General features: G+C 39.8%; 1 protein-coding gene across 1 annotated transcript in view; it reads left to right on the top strand.

Annotated features, from left to right (window-relative positions):
* Positions 1-21,732, top strand: part of LOC101853728 (glucose dehydrogenase [FAD, quinone]) — a 26,062-nt gene extending 4,330 nt beyond the window's left edge. Inside the window, exons 2-13 of the mRNA XM_035972109.1 lie at positions 521-671; positions 4,203-4,411; positions 5,661-5,841; positions 7,621-7,749; positions 8,569-8,690; positions 8,885-9,052; positions 9,838-9,988; positions 10,507-10,655; positions 12,952-13,149; positions 14,414-14,591; positions 18,744-18,966; positions 20,142-21,732. Of these exons, the coding sequence (XP_035828002.1) occupies positions 542-671; positions 4,203-4,411; positions 5,661-5,841; positions 7,621-7,749; positions 8,569-8,690; positions 8,885-9,052; positions 9,838-9,988; positions 10,507-10,655; positions 12,952-13,149; positions 14,414-14,591; positions 18,744-18,966; positions 20,142-20,301 (1,998 nt within the window). The 5' untranslated portion in view covers positions 521-541 and the 3' untranslated portion in view covers positions 20,302-21,732. The remainder of the gene's footprint in view (positions 1-520; positions 672-4,202; positions 4,412-5,660; positions 5,842-7,620; positions 7,750-8,568; positions 8,691-8,884; positions 9,053-9,837; positions 9,989-10,506; positions 10,656-12,951; positions 13,150-14,413; positions 14,592-18,743; positions 18,967-20,141) is intronic.
* Positions 21,733-22,044: the final 312 nt, after the last annotated feature.

Below are 22,044 nucleotides of genomic sequence, written 5' to 3'. Positions count from 1 at the left end.
CGCATTCTCTCCTGATGATCTCCATGCTAGAGTCCGGGATACGGAGCGTTCGGCGGTGAGCAGTGCATACGGCTGTTTAGACTACTTACATAAGATGAGATACAACTTTATTGTCCAGATCCTGGCACATTGGTTTGGTGTTTCACCACGTGCACACACACACACACATTCACACACACACACATGCAGGCTTACAATCACATGCATTATATAAATGAGCAGCAATCTAAACTATAATAACCCTTTTCCAAGTTCTTTGGGTTTTTTCTCATTTAAAAGCAGCTTATGATTTTCACACCATTCAGAAAAGTATAAAGTTCCGGTAAGCAGTTTTGTATGTTGCATTGGAAGTCTGGGTACAAAATTTTAGCTACAACTTTGGTTTCTTGACCATGTTTTAAAGCAACGATTACTACTCTTGCCTTCTGTTTTTCACTTTTTACCTAAATATTTAAAGTTGATGCTTTTGTGTTCTTATTTGAGATTTTTTATGCTTTTATTTATGTCTCTGGCTTTTCAGTTTTTGTCTGGAGCATGCAAGATGGGGCCATGGACGATATTGTTTTCTGTGTCAGGAATTGTGTTTGGAACTGGGTGGCTGATACAATGGAAGTTAAATGAGTTACCAGAACTCATCACAAAGCCAGATGCTGAGTATGACTACATTATTGGTAAGTTTTATTTTTTGTTTGCTGAGGTTGAAGGATTGGCATGATGCATTTATGTGATATCAATATAGCTTAGTGGTTAGATCTCTGAACACAGAACTGTTAAGAGGTCACAGCCGTAAGTTCTGGTCCCAGGCCTCATTTTGTGTCCTTAGAGAAGAAATTTTTACACAAATTTTGCTCTCTCGCCAGGATAGGAATGGGTTTTCCTTTTATGGAAATGAAAGAGGGAGAATTTATGTTAATATATGAGACCCTTCAAAATTGCTGATTGCAGTTTGCACTCATGATGTGTCCTAGTATGGATGCTAATACTGGAAATCAGACCTGGGTCTTGACACTAGCTGTTTTTATTATTATGGAACGTTAAAACAGCTTTAGAAGAATAATGGTAAATAGAAGCTTTGTCTCTTCCTCTGATGAGTTTAGGATGGCAAAGTGGGAGAAGACAGACCTGCCACTCATCTCGATTTTTTTTCCCCAAGTCTCAAGCGTCGTGATTTCAATCATGTGTATCCCGATTTTTTTGTTGCGTCTGTTGCGTCGGAAACTGACACTGCCTTCATCTCAGTCGCAGGAAGCACCTGCTGAACTTTTATCTCAGGTGGCAATCGGAGCATTATCGATACCAGATTTAGTAGTTGAATCTTTGCCTTCACGTGTTATTTCAACAATAATATCAGTTTAATCGATTTGGCATTCCGACCTGGGATGTTTTCAAGGTCTACTTTCACTTTTGTTGCTACTTAGAATTCTCCGATGATGGCCTGATAACTGTTACAATTGTGACATACTCTTTGTAGTTCTGCTGTTGCTTTCAAAATAAGCTTAGTCCGAGGTCTAGTTAGCTAATAATAATAAATAGCATATTACCTCAAAAAAGACATCTCATCTAAAAAATCAATCGACATATGTGCACGTAAAACACAGTATTATGTATATGTGGCATGACGTGGTGGAATCAGGCGCTCATCAATTTTTGGGCATATGAGATTACTGGTATCGTCTTAAAGTCTGTTCATTTGCCTTGCTTTTGGCGAAAAAAATACCCATCGGTGTTGAATAGAAATCGAGATATTTGCGAATGAAGGAGGTGCGGGTCACCTGGTTTCAGAGGTAAAATTAATGGGAAAATAAGATGGGTTATTTCCTTACCTTGAGAGTCTATGGAAACTGAAAATTTACATTTTTGTGCCTTTAACCCTATCCGTACATCATGTTTTACTATTGTATCCATATAACGTGGGGAACTCTGTGCAACCCTTTCCAAAGAGGAAATTAACTCGTTAATCCAATCCGTACGCTTTGCATAGCAGTCTGTCAAAATTGTTTTTTGAGAAATACTGAAAGTTTCAAAGAGATCTTCGTACTTGAAGTATTCTAAAATGTGAAGAATACTAACCCGGGGTTACAAAATGACCCCAGGACGTACGGACAGGGTTAATCAACGATTTTCAGTTAAATCCACACAGAAATGTTTTCTTTAATGGGCATGAAATGCGTTGAGCCAAAAAACGAAAATTCGATAAAATTCACAAACCTTCAGAAAAATGCCAGTTTCTTCACTTTGATTATTTTGATGAGCGCCTGAAATCCCCATGTTGCTCACCTATATGTATAAAATCGTTCTATGTGAAAAACGGTCTCACAGTGAGCTTGGCAATGCGTTCGCTAAAAAATATACAATGCAGTAAAAATTCACAAACTGTCACAAAGAAATTGAAACTTGAATAACTAGAAATATTCATTGAAACATTCATTCTCTATAAATAGAAGGACATTTCCGTTCTCTCTCTCTCTCTCTCTCTCTCTCTCTCTCTCTCTCTCTCTCTCTCTCTCGCGCGCGCGCGCACTATTTCCTGTCGCACAGTCTGGCGTAGGCCCCTACACATGAATATTTTATTATAACAGTTCATCATTTTAACAGGTATGCTTCAGCCGTTTTTAAAAAATGTAAATTGTTGAAGCACATCTTATTTTATATGGGAGTTAGAGTTCGTTCCATACCTGGGGACCAAAGAACAAAAAGGAAAGTTTGCCATATGTTTTGGAGTTTTAAGAATTAGATTATCAAAGGCTGATCTAAGGGCTCTGGGTGGATGATATAATTCAAGGATTTTTAAAAGATAAAAAGGTGCAGTATCATTTATACCTTTACTACAGAAAACGGCAGTTTTGTATTTGATCCTTTCTTTTACTGGCTACCAGTGTAGTTGTTTTAGAATTGGTGTTATATGCGCTGATTTCTTTTGTTTTATTATCTATTTTTCTGCTTGATTTTGGAGTACTTGTAACTTTGATAGTTTTTCAACCGTCAAACCGGATAAAATAGCATTACAGTAATCTAATTTTGATGAAATCAGTGTTGTTACTAATGTCTTGCCTGCTGCTTTAGTTACATAATTTCTTCACTGCCAATTTTCTTTACCTGAAAATAGATACTTTTGCTGAGCTGAGCTGACTAATTTGGGAGGACATTGACATATATCATAATCCTACTGAAACCCTAGATTTTTAAGACTTCTTTTTGAACGAATGGTATGGTTATTGATATCAATTTGTTGTTCTGGGAGATTTGTAGTGGCTTTTGTATTTCCACTCAACATTACTTCTGTCTTGTCGTCATTTAGTTTCAATTAATTACTGACCATCCATATTTTTAGTTCCCGAATACATTGCTCAGTTTGGCCCATCATCAAGACCCATCAGTAAAACTGTTGCTATCGCATGTTCGCATCTCGTGTCTTGACTTCGATGTGTGAGTTCCGCGTGTTTTGGAGACTGTCTGTTGCAACTCCATACACAGGGGTTGAAGTGTCTTTTGGGACTTATATTGGAAGGGGGGGGGTGTAGACACTTGGACCAGGGGTGTTTGATGCAATACTTCAGGATGTTTAAAGATTAATGATAAAACACACATACACCTACAAACACATACTCACACAAACACACAGAGGGCATATATTTATGTACACCCCTCGAAAATTCTAACGTCAGCTTGGCAGTCACCCTGGATTTGTAGCTGATCCTGATTTTTTCATCAGGTCCCAATTTTTTCTTCCTGAGATCCTCATTTTTAGATTTCATAGAGTGACAGATCTGAAAATGACCAACTATTGGATTTAAATTTCATCCTCCACTACTTGAGGCCATACTGTCGAAGATAAAATTTTTCAAAGCTTTTTTTTGGTTCTCCCTTCAAATTGCTCTTTACACTAAAAATGATGAGGTAGAATGTCCAGATTTGATATTTGCCATATAGTGGCCATCACTGGAAAAATGCGAACCTCAGTTTTTATCTTTCTCTACAGATAGAAAAGAATTTTTTACATTTTCTTCAAGCAACCTTTCTTAGTGCTAGGCCTCTGCCCTCTACCAGTGTTGGTTTATTTTTAATTTCCGACTGGATACCCGCCCTGCCTCTGTAATGTGAGGTAGTCAGGATGGCAAAGACAGAGTTGTAAATGAAGCTGTGCTATGCCTTGATTGTTGCCACATTATACCATAATATCTCCTGTATATCTTTTCCCACAGTTGGTGGAGGTTCAGCTGGTTGTGTGTTGGCCAACCGCCTGTCAGAAGTCTCCTCGGTCCGGGTGCTGCTATTAGAGGCCGGCCCAGATGACCGGAACAATGAGGAGGTCACTATCCCCATCAAAGCCGCGGACAGTGTTCACAGTAATATTGACTGGGACTACTACACTGTCAAGCAGAAGGATGCCTTGCAAGCATTTAATGAACAGGTTTGTTTTGAATTGGGAATCTTTATTTTTCGACGTATTGGTTAGTGCTTAACAGAATGATAAATACTTACTCTTTGTCAAAGGGGATAGAAATGTGATAAATTCAGATGGGGAGTGACATAGAAAAAGATGTAAAGGTGCTGGTTTGGGACATTTGCCTTTCATCCAACCCCCTCCCTCGCCCAACCTCCCCCCCCAAAAAATCAGAGGGTTAACGAGATAATTTGAGGTACTCTTTTTTTCTTGCAACAGGAGCAACTTGTTTTTTCAGTGGGCCCTAGGATTTTGGTACTTCAGATTAAATTGTTAAGAAGAATGAGCTATTCTTTTTATGGTTTGTTTATGGTTTTGATTTGTTGTATAGCACTGCTGTTATTGGTCTGTGGGCTTTGTATGTAATTTTTTCAGGTTGCTGTACTGGCAAACAGGTAAAAGTTGTTTGCTCCTAGTAGTTTTCTCCTTTATATATTTTTTATTTTTTTTCAACAATCTTTACTCTTTATGTAGCATGTTTTATCACTTGTGAATTCATAATTTCTTAACGCAATATGCTGACATTTGTTTTGGTAAGTGTTTTACGGGACTGGCAAGTGCATAAGGTCATATGAGAGCGCGGGACACTTTTAAGCAATTTGGTAGGAATTAATTTTGAATTTTACTCAGGTGGCAGCAGAGGCCAACTTTTATTGATTTTAGGAACACCAAGGGATCTTTAACGTGCACAACTTGCATATGGGACATCCGAGATTTTTTGCCCTTATCCGAAAAGGTTAGGTGTTCGATCTTATCTGAGATCAGGGATCAGGGATGTGGCTGCAAGATAGCAGTCAGGAGTAGCAATAAAAAGAGTCAGGATGGGGGGCAGAAAGTGGAAATGAAAGCAATGACAGAAAATGATAAGAGAGCTGGAAAGGTGGTGGAAGGAGACAATTTTAAAGAAGAAAATTGTCCATCGCTGTAGGTTTCAAGCCCGGACCTATTAAATGAGAGGTATACACCGTACCTCTAGACCTCGAGAGCCCCCTTGCTGACATAACATTGCTAGTTGGTGAAACTGTTTTCGTTGAGTCAGTTGCTACTGGTCTTTATTTAATCCTTGCTTTGTTTTGTGTTTTTGAAATTGATTATTCTTGAATTAAAGGGGAAGGTGGAAGAGGTTTTGATGTGGGTTTTTTTTAGGTATACCCAAAAAAAAAGCGTTTTGCATCATGTAGTTTTTCAATGACCACGATACTTTTTGCTTTGACAGAGAGGCTGGTGGCACAGAGGAAGAATACTTGGTGGTACTTCTAATGTCAATGAGATGTTATATGCTCGTGGACTTCCAAAGGATTATGACAACTGGGGTGTAAAAGGATGGTCTTACAAAGATATTTTGCCTTACTTCCTGAAGTCAGAGGACAACGAAAATGCAGATTTTGTGAAAACAGGTATGATACTTAAACACCTCTGCCATAGTAGTGTACCGTTACTGATTAAGAAGATGTCTTCAAACGTCATCTTACAGCTTTATCGTAGAGTATAACATTAGTTGAATGGCATGAAAACTGTTAAAATTGGAATATTATTGAGATACGTCCCATTTTCGATTAGATATTTTCCTTTCTAATTCTGTAATTATTTCTGGAAAACTTCCACTGAAAAGGCTATTCTAGAACCCTTTTTGGTCCTTATGAGAAGAGAGTAATTCATGTGAGTATTAGGTCCAGCGTCAGTGGAGAAACAGTTAGTCACTTTTCCACTGCACACAAAAGCCATGAGGTCGATTTCTGTCAGGAGAGTTTTTATTATTTTATTTTACCAAGCGTCTCCGTTTGTCTGCTGGGATGTTGTTTGTATCCTTTTCAGTTCAGGTTAGCCTTGACAGGTAGGGTCAACGAAGCAGCCCACCTCCTGAATGATCTAAAATTATTTCATTAGGGTCATTGAACATTTACAATTACATGTAGGAAAGAGGAAAAATATGCTCACAAAGCAGACTTGTCTTGGAATAGGGATCAGGTTAGTAATGATGGCAACTGCTATACACTTGTCTGTCTTAGGGCTGAGCAGCATTTCATTGCTTTTTTTTTTACACACCCTTAACTTCTTTGTTCCTTTCATATGACTGCTCTTAACTGACAACAAGTTTTACTCACATTAAAAAAGTAGGCATCTGGCGAATGCAAACAATGTAACCAGCTGTTGACTTTATGTATTGATGATTAACAGTGGCATTCGTTTGATTTATTCTATTCGTTCTTAATAGTGTTTGTAGTACTTCACTCTCAATAACAGTTTGTGGAAAATAATGTTCAACTCACTTTTCAAATTGAGAGTGTGTTTATAGATATCCAAATAAATGGATATGTCCTTGATATAGACTGATATTTATAGAAGATATTATAATATTTACCAAGTACAGTAGAACACGACTATAGCGGCACCCACTACAGCAGGACCTTACCGGAATCCCCTTTTTTTCTCTATGTAAACTCAATTACCTGTGCTCGGGTTTAGCGGGGCAAGGAAAGACCCGAACTCAGATACAGCGGGTGAGATCCAGCGGGGTGGGGGGTAGGGGGTGTAGGCGGGCTCCAAACAGGCAGTCAGGGGTGGGGCTTTGTGATTGGCCAGTCCAGTGATGATGAGGTGGGGCAGGCGGCAAAGGGAGATGGTGCGGAGAGACGCATTATGTGAGCAACTCCAAATGTGATGTACCGTAGATTAGGCGCTCAGTATGAAAGCGTGTAGGCCATAGCCCTAGGAAGTTGACAAGAACTGGAAGACTAATCAAAAGCGCAAATTTCATTGAAATGGAAGGGAGTTAATCATGTGGATTTAAAGAAATTTGTCGGTAATTTCCCCTTTACATTCGTATAGCGGGAACTCGCCTACAGTGCGATTTTTCTTCTGGAACCAAATGTCCCACTATAGCCGTGTTCTACTGTACAAATATGTCATTTTGGGTAAAAGCTTAAAGATCAGTTCTGCACTTTGTTTATTACAAACAATATTAACTCTCTCAGGTTTACTGGATATGTTCTTGATGGAGACTGATATTTAAAGATATAATAATATTTACCAAGTACAAATATGTCATTTTGGGTAAAAATTTAAAGTAACATTGTTTTCAACTGTGGTCTGTTCTGCATTTTGTTTTCAGCAAACAATATTAACTCTCTCGTGTTTACCAACCTCTCCTTTCTTTTTGACATCTTTTTATCCAGGTTACCATAAAATGGGCGGTCTTCTAAAAGTGGGAAGATCAAAAACACATGCACTCACAAATTTCTTAGTTCGAGCAGGAAAAGAGATGGGATATAACATAATCGATATCAATGCTGTGTCATCTGAAGGTAAGCCTTTGACATTTTATATTTTTACTCTGCCTGTGCAATGTGGCATATATACATATGTCAGGCATCGTGGTGAAATCAGGCACCTGTCAAAATAATGGAATTGAAGATATCTGCATTTTTCTGACAATTTGGCAATTTTTTTCAAATCCTTGATTTTTGGCTCTACACATTTTATCTCATGTAAAAACACATTTATGTTTCTTTATTTTTTTTAAGAACATTGACTAAAGGCACAAAAAATGCATTTTTAATTTCAAAGACCCTCAAGCTTTGGCAGCCATTTTCTTGCTAAGTTTTCCACTGAAACCAGGTGACCCCCACCTCCTTCAAACACAAATGTCTCGACTTTTTATTCAAGTCAAATCATCAAATGGATTTTTTTTTTTTCATCAAAAGATAGACAAATGAGAGCGCTTGATTGCACCTTGTCGAGCCACATATGTTAGGTAACCTGAAAAAACAGTTATTTTTTGGCCCTTCACTTAATAGTAATGCTTTATAGGATCAAAGTTTTGGTGAAATGGAAATCATGCACCTTGCTGTACACCATGTGAAATCTACACAGCATGTTTATATCAAGTGATAAAGCTCAGCAACTTTCACATACAACACTTTGGAAAAAAGTTTGGTCACTCATAAGAAGCAAAGATACTTTTCAAGAAAGATATGATTTCAACAGATTCCTGAAGAATCTGGGATTAGGTCAGAAAATATCAGAGATAATGGAAGTGGGAAATCAAAGGGTCACATGTACGAACTGACAATCTTTTGGCATAAATCTTTGTGATAATCGTTATTCATGATTTGATTTCTCAGGTCTGGTGGAGGTGCAGTCTACATTAAGGAAAGGTGTGCGACAGAGTGCTACCAAAGCCTTCTTGAACCCATCCATGTTTCGAGAAAACGTACATGTGATGACAGATTCTCTTGTCACAAAGGTGAGGCCATAGCAAGTTTGTCTGTCTCTCAGGCTGGTCATTCTTTATCACATTTGTTTTGTTTTTCAGGAGTAAGGACATTTTCTGTTCAAAAGCAGTAATAATATTTTTGATTAATAGGAAACTCAATGTCACAGGACAGTGTTGCCATTTCATGCGATCATCTTTCTTTTGTGTGTTTTTTCTGTCTTCAGGTTCTCATTGAAAACGGCAGAGCTACAGGCGTTGAGTTTGAGCGCAATGGTACTAAGTCATCCGTCAAGGCCAGACAGGAAGTCTTGCTCAGTGCAGGTACTGTGGGCTCAGCCCAACTGCTTCTCCTCTCTGGAGTCGGCCCCAAGAAACAACTAGACAGCTTGAAGGTTTGTGAGATTTTCAACCATCTGACCGTTATTTGGTTTTACTTATGGAACTGTGGGTTTTAAGTGCAAAACTTTTAATTCACTATTATATGAGGGGTCATTTCTGTTGTCTACAAATAAACAAGTGAATAAACAGTTCACTCAGTGTATCAGGCTGCAGGCAGGTATAGGTTTATCGAAACACTTCAAAGGTTCATTACTTGTTGCTCACTTGTAACTTCATGAACAAGCAAGGGAGCTGAGTTTGCAGCGCCAATCTTAGCCAGGTTCATTACCCCACAAAAACCATTTTTGTGTATGGTCCCAGGAATGCCTTTCGTGTCAACCTATCATTTTATTAAAATGTATCATCTGCTGTCGGGGATAACAAATCGGTATTGAGCCCTCGTAACACCACTTCTGTATGTGTAGCTATGCAGGAAAACCCTGCTTTATGTTCAGATACTCTTTTGGTCAAAATGTTTTCCTCTCTTGTACATTCACAGTTTTTGTACGATTTTCTGATTAAGTGTCTTGACAAATATATATAATTCAAATTTCTTTTATGACTATACTGCTTTGAAATAGACAGCTGTGACTGGTTTGAGATAAGAATTTTACAATACTTGCTGCAGTTGTGAGCTCATAATAATGTTTTATTGGGAAGCCAGTTAATGTAATGATTCTATTTTGTGGTGGTCATTTGTTGGAACTCCTGTTTTTCAATGGCTTTGTTTAAGTCTGACAAAACATTGTACTAAAGCAAGGCCAAAAGGGTGGCTGACTCAAGTTGTGTGATATTTCAGATTCCAGTAGTGAAGGACCTGCCCGTGGGTGAAAACCTCCAAGACCGGCTCATGTTTGAGTACCCAGTGGCTATAGAGCCCGCCATTAGCATCACACAAGCACAGCTGGAGTCCTTCTGGGAACAAATCAAGTACAAACTCATTGGCAAAGGTTTGTACGCTCCCTCCTGCCTCAACAACATTTTTTGTGTATTTATATTCCTATTCATATTTGTGCCCACCAATGTGCTTATATCTATGTGTATCTGTCTGTGTATGTGAGCGTGTGTTTGTATGTGTCACTGTTAGTGTTCGGTTCTGCATGCAAAAATGTTTGTTCGCAAATAATGGAGCGCTCATTTCTCGTGCCTACAAATAGCAAGCAAAAAAATGAATCATGTAATGTATCATACTGCAGGCAGGCAGAAGTTGATTGGTACATTGCTACGATTCATTATTCGCTGCTCAAGATGCTGCTCATTTGTGATGTTTTGAACGAGAAAAACCCGCTGAGCTGACATAAAGTATGAATCCTCATCTACAACTCATTTCAAATGCATAAATGCACGTTTGACTTTGGAATCCAGTTCCATACACTGTTATTTAAGCCTTCGTGCCAGCCATCAGTTTTCCCATTAATATGGTAGTTATTTAAACTGACAAACTTGCTTAAAATTTTCCTGTCTTTAGGAATGTGGGCATCGACCAATGGTGTGGAGGTGGCAACATTTTCTAGCACTAGAGGCAACCAGCAGCAAGACTGGCCTGACCTCCAGCATCTGTTCCGAGGCATTCTTCCAGACCTGAACCAGGCAGCCGCTCTGGGATACTCAAACAAAGTGGGTGAAAAGCTGTGTGCACACCTTTCTGATTTTGCTGAATTTGTATAACGGCTATACTCATTGTGGCTGGAGTTGGAAACTGTTATTGGTTTTGGACATTTTTTTAAACAGAGCAGTTAGGGTTTCTTGTTTCTGTAGGGTAGGGGCTAGGTTCGGGGATTAAATATGATCTTTTCCAGTGTAATATATATTGTTAAGCACATAGGGCTTGCTGTAGAGCAGGGTTATGCTCTATACAAATGCTGTTATTATTTTTTTATTTTTTTTTGGGTTGTATTCTGTATTGTTCCTAGGAAACAGCTCTTGGTTACTGAAATTTTTTTGGTGTGAAAGCTGAGGGCAATTTGTTTTAGCCTCAGTAATAATATTGAACTTTGGGATCCGTCATACTCTTGAGCATTTATTCCTTTTAAAGAAAGAAGTGTTAATACTCAATTAATGTGCTTTTCCTATTTTTGTGGAGCTTGTGGATATGGTATTTTGATGACAATGGAAAAACAAAACAAATGGCAAGTGGAAGGATTGAATTTTTTTCTTTTACTGCATTTGTGAGCCGGTCTGGGGAAACCAGGAATGTGTTGCTAAACCTCAAACCAAGGTATCAGCAAAAAGAGTCGGTGTAGTCAATTCTAGTCGATTTTGAGTTATACATACCAGGGGATTCCCCGGCCATTTTAGAAAACAATTCAAGAGCTGTTTCTTGTGAAAACTATTTTAAAATATCGTTTCTCAATTTATTTTCGATTTAAATTCAGATTCATTTTAAAAAGCTATAATGGTGTAACTTTGAAAGCGGTTTTTTAGTTCTTACTTTTCCACATTGTGTTACTTCAGAGTGCAATATCTCGTCTTCTAGAAAAGATAATTAATTAATTTAAAGTTCATAGTAATCAGGAAGACCCCAGCATTTAGAAAAGCACAAAAACTCAAAATGACCTAGAGGTGACATATACCTGATTTCCTCAAACCAACTCACATTTTTCTTCACAGAATTTGAGGCACAGTTAGTTTGTATAGACCTGCCCCTCATCCCAATTTAATCAGGATATCCCAATTTTTTTCCCCGAATCTCAAGCGTCCCGATTTTCCAGATTTCGATTGCCAGTATCGTGTTTTTTTGCTCATGTGTCTTTTGCGTCTGTTTCTTAGGAAAAAAAGAATATTCTGCTACCTCTTTTGCTTGGAAGCACCAACTAAGACTTTTTATTGACAGGAACTTGGACTGCTATTTACTAAATAAAACATCAATGCCTGACTTATTGGTTGACTCATCCACGTTATTTAAACTAAAATAGAAATTGTATTGATTTTGAATTCCGACTTGGATACGCTCAAGATCTACTTTTCACTTTTGTTACCCAGAATTCTCCGATGGTGGCCTGATTACTGTAACTATTATGACATAGGTCTAAGAATCTAAGAATAATTTATTTGTTGATCTGCCATTGCTTTAAAAGCAAGCTTCATTTGAGTGCTGGTTAGTCAGGCCCATCATCAAGACCTATCCATGGAACTTTCAAACGCTTGTTCGCATCATTTGACATTACCTCATACATATGAGTAGTGCGTGTGTCGGGGACCGTCGGTTGTCGAGTTCATCCACACTGGTCATATTGGTAGAGGTGTTTTTTGGGGACTTAACCAACATGGGACGACGGGGGGGGGGGGGGGGGTATTTGTTTATTTACGCTGCTTGCCATGATACTCGCCCTAATTAAGGATAAGGGAATAAGAAAAAAAATAAATGAATGAAAAACCTTGGCGCGATTTTTTTTTATGGGAGGGGTGCCTTGATTGTAAATGTGATCGAATAAAACGTTGCTACTGTATGAAAATGGGTCCATTTTGCGGGGATGATTAGAGTTATGTGTACGCTATTTTCAAGACTACGAGTGTTTCAGCATCCCTGCAACTTGCGCTCCCCCAGTCTATCCAACTGAGACTCGAGTACATGCTCTCTATCAGTTTTTTCACTCTACTATGAGGCCCAAATGTGTACTTATTCCTGCAAAAGTTTTGTCTTGCATGCATTCCTCATAAAAGGGATCCGGAAAACAACCCCCCACCCCCCCTTCCCCAGTGCCCCTTATGACTGATTTGCCATTGATCCCACCAATTTTTTTCCACCAGATCCTGGTTTTTTTTTACTCTGAAATCCTGATTTTTAGATTTCATAGAGTGGCAGGTCTGTTTTGTACAAGAATATCTGTTTGATTTTACACTCAATCCAATCGCATTCAGTTCATACAAATAAGTGTTCTTTTCTTCATTTCACATTTTGGCTTTGTTGCAGACATTGACGGAGATGGCTAACAGGTCAAAGTTTGTCTACGGGTTCTCTTGCCTGGGCAACGTGTTGCGTCCACAGAGCCGTGGTAACATCAGACTGGCCAGTGTGAACCCCAGAGATATGCCTCTGATAGACCCCAAGTACTTGGAGAAAGCAGCGGATGTGGAGATCTTACTGGAAGGTAGTTGGAGGTTTTTGTTGGTCACTTGACCACATGTGTATTGCAAGATTACATTTTTTTATACCGAAAATTATTTGTTGTACCCCTCTGTGAATTGGCCCCTTGAACGTATGTAAGACCTGTGAACGTAAACTCCTTTGGGCTTTGGGTGGGTGGTTGGCGGGTGCTCTGGTGTGGTTTGCTTCTTCTTTCCTATGAAACATCTATCTTCCTTATCTCCCCTTCTTCTTTTTTATGTTTGTTACTGTCTTGTGTCACCTCTAATCTTCTGGCGCTCATATGACCTTATGCAGTTGCAAGCGCCGTAAAACCTCTACTAAAACTTTTTTAAATCTCCTATAGGTCAATGCTGGATGTACACCCTCACACGTCAATGTGTGCACTCAGTGTGCAGAAAGGCAACAGGTGCAGGTGCTCACTCTCAGCTGTGGGTCCATAGCACAAAATTCCGTCTGAAAACTATTTGCAAATTTCAAAAATCCAAATTGAACATTATTTTTATAGAGTTAATACTCTCAAGAATCAGAAGAGCTATGTTTTGATTTTTCAAGAATTCTATATGCTTGTAGAAGAAAGAGATATAATTCAGAAAGAGTATGCTGGTTCAAGTGATTAAGTCATTCGCTACGCCGAGCCGTGGAGGGGGGGGGGGGGGGGGGGGGGGTATTTGTTTATTTACGCTGCTTGCCATGATACTCGCCCTAATTAAGGATAAGGGAATAAGAAAAAAAATAAATGAATGAAAAACCTTGGCGCGATTTTTTTTTATGGGAGGGGTGCCTTGATTGTAAATGTGATCGAATAAAACGTTGCTACTGTATGAAAATGGGTCCATTTTGCGGGGATGATTAGAGTTATGTGTACGCTATTTTCAAGACTACGAGTGTTTCAGCATCCCTGCAACTTGCGCTCCCCCAGTCTATCCAACTGAGACTCGAGTACATGCTCTCTATCAGTTTTTTCACTCTACTATGAGGCCCAAATGTGTACTTATTCCTGCAAAAGTTTTGTCTTGCATGCATTCCTCATAAAAGGGATCCGGAAAACAACCCCCCACCCCCCCTTCCCCAGTGCCCCTTATGACTGATTTGCCATTGATCCCACCAATTTTTTTCCACCAGATCCTGGTTTTTTTTTACTCTGAAATCCTGATTTTTAGATTTCATAGAGTGGCAGGTCTGTTTTGTACAAGAATATCTGTTTGATTTTACACTCAATCCAATCGCATTCAGTTCATACAAATAAGTGTTCTTTTCTTCATTTCACATTTTGGCTTTGTTGCAGACATTGACGGAGATGGCTAACAGGTCAAAGTTTGTCTACGGGTTCTCTTGCCTGGGCAACGTGTTGCGTCCACAGAGCCGTGGTAACATCAGACTGGCCAGTGTGAACCCCAGAGATATGCCTCTGATAGACCCCAAGTACTTGGAGAAAGCAGCGGATGTGGAGATCTTACTGGAAGGTAGTTGGAGGTTTTTGTTGGTCACTTGACCACATGTGTATTGCAAGATTACATTTTTTTATACCGAAAATTATTTGTTGTACCCCTCTGTGAATTGGCCCCTTGAACGTATGTAAGACCTGTGAACGTAAACTCCTTTGGGCTTTGGGTGGGTGGTTGGCGGGTGCTCTGGTGTGGTTTGCTTCTTCTTTCCTATGAAACATCTATCTTCCTTATCTCCCCTTCTTCTTTTTTATGTTTGTTACTGTCTTGTGTCACCTCTAATCTTCTGGCGCTCATATGACCTTATGCAGTTGCAAGCGCCGTAAAACCTCTACTAAAACTTTTTTAAATCTCCTATAGGTCAATGCTGGATGTACACCCTCACACGTCAATGTGTGCACTCAGTGTGCAGAAAGGCAACAGGTGCAGGTGCTCACTCTCAGCTGTGGGTCCATAGCACAAAATTCCGTCTGAAAACTATTTGCAAATTTCAAAAATCCAAATTGAACATTATTTTTATAGAGTTAATACTCTCAAGAATCAGAAGAGCTATGTTTTGATTTTTCAAGAATTCTATATGCTTGTAGAAGAAAGAGATATAATTCAGAAAGAGTATGCTGGTTCAAGTGATTAAGTCATTCGCTACGCCGAGCCGTGGAGGGGGGGGGGGGGGTGGCGCAGCTAAAGTGCCGTCAATATGCTAAGCCCCCACCCCCCCCCCACCCCCCAGCGGCTCGAGAACCGACGTTCAATTTTAGCTTGGTTTCTACGGGTAGGTTGCCTACGATGTCGTTGATGTACATGAGGAACAGTAGAGGTGATAATACTCCGCCCTGAGGGACGCCGGCGAGGAAGCGATAGTAGCGACTTTCTTTTCCCTCAAAACGAACTCTGGACCTTCTGTCGCAGACGACCTGGCAATATGGGCATCCCATGAAAATCTTGACACTGCCGCCACGATGGTTCAAGCCGCTCTGGACAAGATCTGCGATTGGTAAAACGCTGGAAGATGGAAATTAACGTGGCTTAATGCGAATACTCTTTTTTCACGACATGGAACCGTGAAATGTCCTGGCGCACTCAGCTTACAATGGGAGATGAGGAGGTGCCCTATAACAAAACACCTACCTTCCTTGGCGTGACCTTTGATTGCAAGTTAACATTTAAAGAACATATAAATAAATTAAAGAAAAAACTGGCCCCACGAGTCAATCTCCTCCGCAGGCTGTCTGGCACAGACTGGGGATGCAGCAAAGAAGATCTACGTATGGTGTACATCGCGTACATCAGATCAGCCATCCAGTATGCCCACGCAGCCTGGTTCCCAGCAATGGCGAAAACAAATCGTGAGACCTTAAATGTTGTTCAAAACTCGTCAGCCAGAATAATTACCGGGTGCACAAGAGACTCAAATGCAATGCTGCTCACAAACGAAGCTGGCCTGATCCCACTTGAGGTTAAGTCTACCATTGCAACTGCTGTGGCATACGAGAGAGCAAGAAGAGTCCCAGAAGACAACCCGATCCGTGCCTCAGCTGAAGGAACATCAAAAATACGCTTAAAGTCCATCAACAGTTGGAGGGAAGTGGGCCGACAGAGCTCTAATAACGCAGGACTAGAACATCTAATCCGAGAACCCCTGCGGCCAGTGAGTACAACTCCCCCGTGGAAGACCCCCTGCAACCTCACAATCAACTCAAAACTTGCAGTGTCTACGACAAAAACAGATCCACCTGATATGCGACGTGAAGCAGCTCTCGAGACAGTGCGCCGATTGCCTACGTCCAACCTCGATATCTTCACTGACGGCCATGCCACCGACGGCTACAGGTTATGTGGAGGAGGATACTGGTGTTTAGACAAATCTTCTGGGAAGGAAACATGCGTATCCGTGCCCGCGGGACTATACGGAAGCAGCTACCGAGCTGAAACTACCGCCCTGCTCCGCGCAATGGCTGGAAAAACAACCACGTTCTCAAAGAATCCACATCTTCACAGACTCCCAGTCAGTTGTTCAACACTTAATGTCCGGAGTGACTGCAGTTCGTACTGACATAGAGGACAAAATGTGGATCACTATCTGCCAATGCTGTGAAATCCACGGACACCTTCACATACAATGGATACCAGGACATTGCGATATCTACGGGAACGACAGAGCTGACGCCCTGGCCAACAAGGGAGGCCGCCTTGACCAGTCCAACACTCTAGTCGATATTGCGTCAGCAAGCTTGTGCATCTCGCGTTACATCATTGCCCACACATGGGAGAAAGCGCGAGTGCACGACTCTGTCGGGGGAAAGGTGAAGCCACCACCGGAGAGGGACAAAGAGAAGGACCTTACCGTCAGACAGAGAAGAGTGTTATCGCAGCTAAGATGCAACGCGAAGAGCCCCATCCTGCAGACATATCTCCATGCAATAGGCTCAACTCCCAATGATTCCTGTCTGGCGTGTGGCACAAGTCCTGACGACCTGCAGCACGCACTGTATGAGTGCCCAGGGGGAGGGGGGGGGAGCACATCGAGACCCACTTATGGAGAACAACGCGAGACCGGGCCCGGATGTACTCTGGACGAGGCCACAAGAGGTTGCCGCTTACCTGTCTGCCTGCGGCAGACTGCCGCCCTCCTGACGGAGGCCAGCCAGAGAAGAAGAAGAAGAAGCTTGGTTTCTAGTCCAATCCACATATCCATGTTAAAATTAAAGGTCATAATATAAAGTTGACTTCCGGGTCAAGCGTTTCCACCGAAAATCGGAAGTTATGATTCAGTTTTGAAACACAATTTAGAAGTTTATTCAACATTGTTTTATCGCGAAGCCCAAATTATAGCCCAGACACCAGTCTTAGTACTTTTACACAACAAAATGTATCATTATTTTGCTCACTAAAGAAGTGTAGGTCTATTCTTTAAAATATTGATACTACTGGACTCAAATTGCCAGTGCACTGTAATTGCGAAATCAATATTTTTGAGTACTAGATCTAGGCCTAGATCTAAATAGTCAAAATATTTTTTTCTCCCCAAAATCACTATTTTTTTGTGAATTTACTCAAAAAGTACCACCCAAGACATGTATAGGTTTATTCCAAATGCAATTCTGAATAATTCCATGTAAGATATGAGTGGGGGTTTTTCTGTTTGGGATCCTTTTTTCAAAATTATTTAAAAATTTTATTTTTTTTTCAATAACGGAGGTTATGATCCAAATGTACAAATATTATGGAATGTATGTAAATAACTACTCATTTTTCAATATTTTCCTTTTCTATATTCAGTTATGGTTATTTTGATGTATCATTTGACTAGGTGCAAACATATTTTTTGAGTTTCATCTGAGATTATAAATTTTTTGTTTTCAAATTTTATCCACAGCCAATCAAAATTGTGTTGCATAATCGCCTCTTACAGGAACCAAAGTTGAAAAATACTCAAATAAACAATACAGATGTATTCTACAAACCATACTGAAAATGTTGGTATATAACATGTTGATATTTATTTGAATTTATGGCCCCCAAGACCTGTGAACTGCGCACTAGTCATCATCTCATTTCGCCCTCCCGAAAAAAATTCGTCCACAAGCCGAAAAAAATTCGTCCACAAGCCGAAAATAATACGTAGCGAATGAGTTAATTCCAGAACCAAGCCCCAGAATGCCCCTTTTTGAGTGGGTTTTTTTAATGATGTTATCGAAAGTAAATGAATTGTGTCAAATGAATGCAATCAACTGTGCTCAGATGTTTTTCTTCCTCCTATGTGGTCATTTACTTCTGCCTTGAGCCTGACCTCTTGTGAAGCACAATAATAATAATAATGATAATAATAAACAGCATTTGCGTAAGCAACAACAACAAGCTTTACGCTCTTTACAATCTAAACTATTGCCCTTGCAGACTTCATTTGCATTCTGAAACTATCTCAACTTCCTGGAGATGCAGATACAGTATCACAGTCGAAAGATGGATACAAGATAGAATAGGCTTCCCCACTCAGGATTCAAAGTCATATCTTTTGCATGCCTTGACGATTTGCTTCACCATTAGAGCACGAGCACCAGTTCAGTCAGTCTGTATATGTATTTATTTCTCCAATACCCAAATTAAGGGGGCAGGAGGTGGTAATGACTCTTGTTGAATAAGTAATGTTGCATTGTGTTAACTCCACAGGCGTGAAACTCTGCAAAAAATTCCTTGAAATGCCGTCAATGAAACAGATCGCAGCTGTCCATGCTGAAGGTCCTTCCTCATCGTGCGGGAAATTCAAGTTCGACAGCGATGACTACTGGCGATGCCTCATCAGGGCCAGGGCCCTGTCTGCCCACTACCCTGTGGGAACCTGTAAGATGGGGACTGAGCAGGACACCTCTGCTGTGGTAGACCCAGACCTAAGGTGAGATCTGTTCTTTTCTAACCCGGTCTGTGCTAATCACTGTTCCGTCTGGATCTTATTGGAACATAGTTGGAGGTGTTTGTTGGTCACTTAACCACATGTGTACTGCAAGTTGACTTTTTTATGTTCATGGGGTCAGTTCATCGAGGGGTAAAACTCATGATTTTTGGGATTTTAAAAAAGTCAACTTACAGTACACATGTGGTCTATCATTTCGTCTTTGGTCTAGCTGAAGTTGTGGGGTTCGTGTTCTTCTCAAGGGCTGGCTTTGTGTCCTTTGGAAAAATACTAAACTCTTGTTTTCGCATCTTTTCCCAGTTGGAATGGGTGACTGACCTAGACTTAAGATGTTGAAAGATTTTGTCAATATCTAAGCGTCTGACTTCCTAAATAATGGCATGCTGATAGCTTGCTCAGATGTCTTTCAGGAAGCTGAAAATGTTTCTGTAGTACTAAATTGTAAACTGCATAGAGCCTGCTTTTGAATAGGATTATGAACTCTAGACACATTCCATTTTTATATCATAACTTCTGTCTGGCAGAAAATTTTAATTTTCCTATCATGTAACTTACTTTTTTGTGTGCCGGGGCTTTTGCAACAAAGCATATAGGGAAAAACTACATTTTCATTTCATCTTTTCAAAGAATTGTAGAAAAGTAACATATCTTCTCTTGATCTTTCTGTTCTTTGTTTTTATGTTTAATGTTTTAATTCTACCTGATAGATAAAGAACATGCACAGCCAAATCCGATGTTGGGACAAGCATAAGGTTGACGGTTTAGTTGGGCTGGTGTTATAACGTTCTTTTAATGCCGTCTTCTGTTGAGTAGCCACAGAGTTACCAGTGTCAAGGAAATTGATTCTGCCATGACTAATTGAAGGATAGTATAAAAATGAGGTTTTTTTCATTCGTTCAAAACCTGCAATGAGATGGCCGTCAGGTTTCTTGTATGTAATGATCGCAAGCTAGCAGAGTTGTGTATGGGAGAAAGGGAGATTAACTTGAACTCTGGTCATTTTGTGTAGTTTTCAAGGCTCTCAACCCATTCGACTCAGTCCTGTCGGAAACAAACACTGAATTTGGAGTTCCCACTTCTTAGATAGCCTGATAGTGTTGATAGGGGGCATTAAACCCGTACACTTTTTTTTTACATCGCTCTTATGTTCCCGACAGGGTACGAGGTGTGAAGGGTCTACGTGTGGTGGACTCGTCCATTATTCCAATGATCACCTCTGGAGGCACAGACATCCCAGCCATCATGGTGGCCGAGAGAGCATCTGATGTCATCAAGGCAAACTTGCAGAAGAGGCCACAAGGTCAAGGAAAGAAGTGACTGATGCCATACTAGTCCCTATTTTGATTAATTTGATCATGTCTGCAGCACAGTGGCCAATTTCAAAAATCTTTTTATTCAGGAGACAAAATAAGGATAACTGCCTGTTTCTATCTTTTTTAATTGTTCCCTTCCCGGAATTTCAGAGATGTTTTTACTCTTTTGGTTGCTTCTGGGTTAGATAATATTTATGCATAAATGTAGATCCATGTGTTATGTGGAGCTCAGACTCTCCCATTTTGTGCCCAATGACATAATGTTTTTTTTACATTGCCAATATGTCTGTCATAATACTAAAAACTGCTTTCAATGAGTGTTGCAAATAAGTGAGTGTGGTTTTCTGAGTTGTGTTGTGTTCAATATTTTTTTTGTTTCTTGGTGTGTAAAAACTTTCTTGTACTATTGTTTGTGGTATAGCAGTTAGGCACTTCACCATCACATGCAGAAGATGTAAGTTTGATTCCTGTGTGGGGATGATTTTAAATCTAGTATCTCAGTCTGTCTGCTGAGACAATGCATCCCTCTCGGCCAGCTTTGGCCCTGAGAGCAAGATTTGAAGCAGCCTTTCTTCTAAGTTATCAAAAATTGTGTCTTTGGGGGGGTTGAAAACATTAACATTTTTTTCATGAAATCTTTGTGTGATTTTGCTGTTTTACACATTTACTTTTCCCTGCCTCATCAGCAGCCTGATAATGTTCAAATATAAATATATAGAACTTTATATGTTCAGTCATATTGATATCTAAGCAATATGATTGGCATATTCGTAATTGTTTCTACTGTAATTTGACAGTGTTAAACTTACTTTTTTTGTGGAATGAAGGTTGCTATATAGTTCTTTTTTTAGGAACAGTCTGTGGTCTTTTTGCTTTTTACCTCTCTTATATTACTTCTTAAAAATTTACTCTGAAGCTTTGTGTGTTCTTCTGGATGAACAGTATATTATGATCTTGCGTTTTTCTGTCTTTGTTTTTGTAGGCGGTTGACCACAGGGTAGGTCCTTTGTCTTACCTGTCAGTTTCTTATCCTTGTACTTTTCTCCTTATTGCATCATCTATCAGTAGATGGTCATCGTTGAATTGATGGGCCCACAGCTCTTGAGCTCAGTTTCAAATTGTTAATACCAGAGAAATATTCTTTCTCAGAGGAGATCATCTATAGTGTTGTGACAATGCTTGATGATATGATTCTAAAACTCATCATGAAAGATCACTGATACAACGCTCGAAATCCTTGCCCTTCAGTGTGGACATTGAGAGCAACAGTGCATGTAAACAGCATCTACTGAAGAAAGAAGCCCATCATTATTTTTCCTTCATGCAGACTTCAGCATAAGTTAAGGACCACTTGCAAATTTTGCTAAAATTCTCCGAAGATTTCTGTGCTGCACCTTGTGGATAGTGAACCCATCATCACTTTCAGAGCAAAAAATTTTAAAGCATTCCTTGCTGTCTTTTTTTTTTATTATTAAAAGTCATGGCTGTCTGTCAAGGTGGTCCTTAACTTATGTTAATGAGGATTATGATGAGCTCATTTTTTATATTTTTTCGTTACTTTTGCTACCTTTTGCAATAGAATTTGTTTTGTAAATTGTTATGTTGTGATGTTTGGTATTTGTTCATCCAGATTCTTTTTGTACATGGCCAGGCTCTCTTGACTACAGGACCTTCATGCAACAAGTGGGCTGATAGTGTTCACAAAGTTTGTTTATAAGTGCCTCATACTCGTTTCTCAAAACAGTCT

This window comes from Aplysia californica, unplaced genomic scaffold (assembly GCF_000002075.1).
Source record: "Aplysia californica isolate F4 #8 unplaced genomic scaffold, AplCal3.0 scaffold00580, whole genome shotgun sequence".
Taxonomy (NCBI): Eukaryota; Metazoa; Mollusca; class Gastropoda; order Aplysiida; family Aplysiidae; genus Aplysia; species Aplysia californica.
Note: the sequence above shows the minus strand (reverse complement) of the source record. Positions and strands in the feature narration are given on the sequence as shown.